Raw genomic sequence first — 4,008 nt, 5'->3', positions numbered from 1 at the left:
TTGGCCCCCTTTCCCTCACGAACTATTTATTGAACTAGGTTGCGGACACCCATGCGGAGGAGGAACACCTCACCGAAACGGTTGGCCATACCCATCAGGTTGCGGTGGTTGAGGTCATCGCCTACCTGGAGCCAGTTGTCCACGAATGAGCCTGACTGATGCACTTGACAATCTTTTTGACGACCACCATGGCGAGCATTGCCATCACGAAGAAGCCTAGCAGGTTGATGCCCATCGTTGCGTTCTTATGTGGGGCTGTGTATGGGGGTCAATGGATGGATGAATGGGAGCAGAGGAAACTTATAGAGATAGAGGTTGGTGCGGAGCCCCTATGACTTGGAAACTAATCATGTGGGTGGACATTATTGCTGCTAATAGGGAGCGGGTCAAAACTTTAAAGCCACGTGCATGCAAGAGTAACCCGTCGACTAGTGGGATGGTAGGTGGATTAGGACCGGAAACAGAAGCAACACCAAGGTTGCACAAGGATGTTAAGGGGACCAGATGCCCTGTCATAGTACTACTACAGGGTTTTGAATAACTAGATGACCTGTTGCGCCCTTGGCGCAAGTAGCTAAATCAGACCAAGTGCCGGAACCACTATATGTGCAAGCAATATAATGATCTAAAGGTTGATCCTTAGATACAAGTATACAACTTTATACCTAATTAAGCATAAGATATATCATTCTCGTAAAATGGAAATAACATTGATGTTTATTAATCAAAATAATTTTACTCAATAGGACCGGCAACTGGGAAATCACAATATACTCTCCGTTCTTTTCTACAAAGGATGTAATCTTCTCTTGCCCAAGAATTATCACCTCCATAATTCAGCTAATCCTTCAATTAAGTAGACCACGCAAATAAAAATAGGTTGTTGAGAAAATAAGGAGCCTGCACCCATCCACAAAGCATCTCACAGATGCAACATGGAAGAGATCGATGGAAATTCTCTGGGACAATTTGCGCAAATTCAAGTAATATTTTTAGTAGAAATTCAAAATAATAATTAAATCCCACGCTGGGGAATGAGCGTTTAATAATATGAGGTCCACGGCATCACATTAAGTCAACAAACCCAAGCTGTTCGTTCAATTTTTTTGAGGAAAAGTCAACAATTCAATTTTTCTTTAGGTGGTCAACAATTCAAAGAAGAGGAGAAAGAAAGACAAATTAAAGATCGAGGCCCAAAAGGAAAGAAGCCCATTTCCCCAATTGATACTTACTTTTAGCTATGGGCCTACTTCATCAATTACACATCACTTCCTTTACTATTTGTTCATTTAAACACCGCTCATTTGTTTTTGTTCATATAAATTGGCCAATGATTATAGTTATAGAATAATGAAAGAGAGAGCAACATCCACCTATAAACAATTCATGTAACCAAGATAACAACACCATAATGAAGTATTCATCAAATAACAACAAATCATATCCACCACAAGTTACATAGGTGTGATCACGATCGCAGATTATATGATCAGCGAATTTCCACTACGGTAAGATCGTTTCGGTCTCAACGCGCATGCTATATAGGCCTAGTCCACTTTAGTTCCAACGAATTTCAACTACGGCAAGATCGTTTCGATCTTGGAAGCAATCAAGAGATATCTAAAGCGGCGCCCGGATGCCATTTCGATCTGACAGCAGTGGACGCCGTCACATCCTAATCATCCCGTAGTGGAGCGGATGCCTCCCATTTCCAGCGACGTTTTTCCCGGGGACGGATATGTGCGAGCACATTAGCAGCCACGTACGCCTTTATATAAAGGCGTGCACGACACAAGACACCTCTCCATTCTCACTCAGCGCACGCACGCCACGGAGCTACCTGGCCAGCCGGCCGCCTAGCCGTAGCTCGTAGCTCGTAGCTCTCTTCCACCGCTCCGGTCGAGAGTCGTCGGCCGGGAAACTCCGCCGCGGCCGCCAGGGTTCCCGCCGGAGAAGAGACAGCATGGTCGAGGACGGGAGGGGGCGGGCGGAGGACGCCGCCGAGGCGACGAAGAAGGCCAAGCAGGGCGGCTTCAGGACCATGCCCTTCATCCTAGGTGATTGGTTGATCCTCCCTATTTTCAGCCCAGTTCTCTTCTCTTTAAGCTTAGTAAAGTTACATATGCACGTTGGGATCTGCTCTCTGCTCCCACAGAATTAGCTAGTGGTTTCGCCTCAGGTTTCCGTTGATGGTCCACTGGAGTGTTATCTCAGTTCTTTGTTTTCTTCCGTTGGGCGGCTGCGAATATGTAGTGCTATCGATTTTCCTTTATGATTCGGTGGAGGCTGCACACGGATCACGTCTAGTTGAGGCAATAACTGGCTTCATCACAGTGGCACAAAAGTTAAATCATGCAACAGTTCCAATCTGCAAAATTTACAAAATTCGTGACCTAGAGAGTTTCCCTTTTTGTATTACACTGTAATTCTGAGGTTTATGCGTTTGTAGTGTTTTGACTTTCGACCACCGAATTTGTGCCGAAAAAGAATATGCTTCATGTCTGAACGTTGCTCAGCAATTGCCAAAAGATACCCAAGAACGTGGAACGCTTAATAAGAAGTGCAACACGCAACAGTATTGCTCTAGCTATCCATATGATACATCGATCGGTGTATACATTTTCAAGGATTTTGCCTCGTACTTGCAGTATTGTTGTTTTTTACGTTCATTCACATTCATTTTGACATGCGACTTATCACAAGTGCATAACACGCATCCACTTCTTGCATGTTGAAACAGTCTTGACACGCGAGTGTTTACTGTTAGGTTAGGGGTATTAGGAGCTACTCCCTCCGTTTTAAAATAGATGACTCAATTTTATACAAAGTTAGTATAAAGTTGAGTCATCTAATTTAGAACAGAGGGAGTAGATGGGTAAGAATTAACGTTCAAGTGTTGTATTCAACTATTCATGATCTTGGGCTGCTGCATGCCCCTGCCACATGTCATCTTCCCTCTAGCAAACAACACAAAAAATGCCGTATTTGTCACAACAGAATTTATACCCTGTTGCATCCCAAATTCCACACTAAATATTCAAAAGCTGCAAAATTGTCTTGATTCGCATAAAATTTAACCAAACCTTATTTATTTTCCTGCTGGACCTCCCTTAAAAATTCACTGAATTCTGCACATGGTCTAAAATTCCAGCCAATACGAATGTGTCTTGATAAAAATCAGGGGAAACCCTTCTTCCTAAGAAAAGAAGAAGCAGACACAAATATGAGTGTGGATGCTCCTTTCGTGAAGTCAACCCGGTCTATTTTGTTCAAAAACGACGTGCTACGGCAAGCCTGCACCGTTTGGTGTAACCTATAGGTCCTATCCTACATGCAATCTAAGGAAAAGTCCTATATGCAACCAAAAATGACGTTTTTGGAATCATATCGAAGAACCTGACCTGGCTAGCAGCATAAGAATCTTCCTCCGTGAGTAATGAAATTCTAAACTGCCGAAGTGTAGCCATCAGACAATACCAATACGGTTGTTACATGCAGAAATGCAGAATCAAATCTGTGCCGAACCTTTACGACTTTTGACTGGTCGATACAACTTGATAGTGAGCGTGCAATGTTAGAAAATTACAACTTCAAGGTAATTTCTACTACTTGTAATCAGAACTTCAAAATAGATTAACTGTTTCATCAAAGGAAAAATAGAGCGACTGTTTTGGAAGCAGGAATATTGTTGTTTCGAGCTACTTATCCGCGTGAGATTTCGACGCGACCAAGAAAACATTAATTGCAGAGAAGAAATTCTCGTTCTATAGCTGAAGCATCCCCTATTCATGTATACAAGGCGTGTAGATATCTCAAGGTTTTCATGTCAAACATTCGTCATGTTATCAATGTCTTCTTGGGGGAAGTGTCCATATGGATCACAATTGGCCAATTACCTTTTCAAAATATCTAGAGCATCTAGCACGTGTGTCAAATCAAGCAAAGATTGTGATTCTGGAACAAGTAATATGAGAAAAAAATGTTCTCCCGCAAAATAATATGAAAATG

General features: G+C 42.6%; 1 protein-coding gene across 1 annotated transcript in view; it reads left to right on the top strand.

Annotated features, from left to right (window-relative positions):
- The first annotated feature begins 1,829 nt into the window (after positions 1-1,829).
- Positions 1,830-4,008, top strand: part of LOC119343545 (protein NRT1/ PTR FAMILY 3.1-like) — a 4,704-nt gene continuing 2,525 nt past the window's right edge. Inside the window, exon 1 of the mRNA XM_037614455.1 lies at positions 1,830-2,057. Within this exon, the coding sequence (XP_037470352.1) occupies positions 1,964-2,057 (94 nt within the window). The 5' untranslated portion in view covers positions 1,830-1,963. The remainder of the gene's footprint in view (positions 2,058-4,008) is intronic.

The sequence above is a fragment of the Triticum dicoccoides genome, chromosome 1B (assembly GCF_002162155.2).
Source record: "Triticum dicoccoides isolate Atlit2015 ecotype Zavitan chromosome 1B, WEW_v2.0, whole genome shotgun sequence".
Taxonomy (NCBI): domain Eukaryota; kingdom Viridiplantae; phylum Streptophyta; class Magnoliopsida; order Poales; family Poaceae; genus Triticum; species Triticum dicoccoides.
The sequence above is the reverse complement of the archived record's forward strand: the minus strand, read 5'-3'. Positions and strand labels throughout refer to the sequence as shown.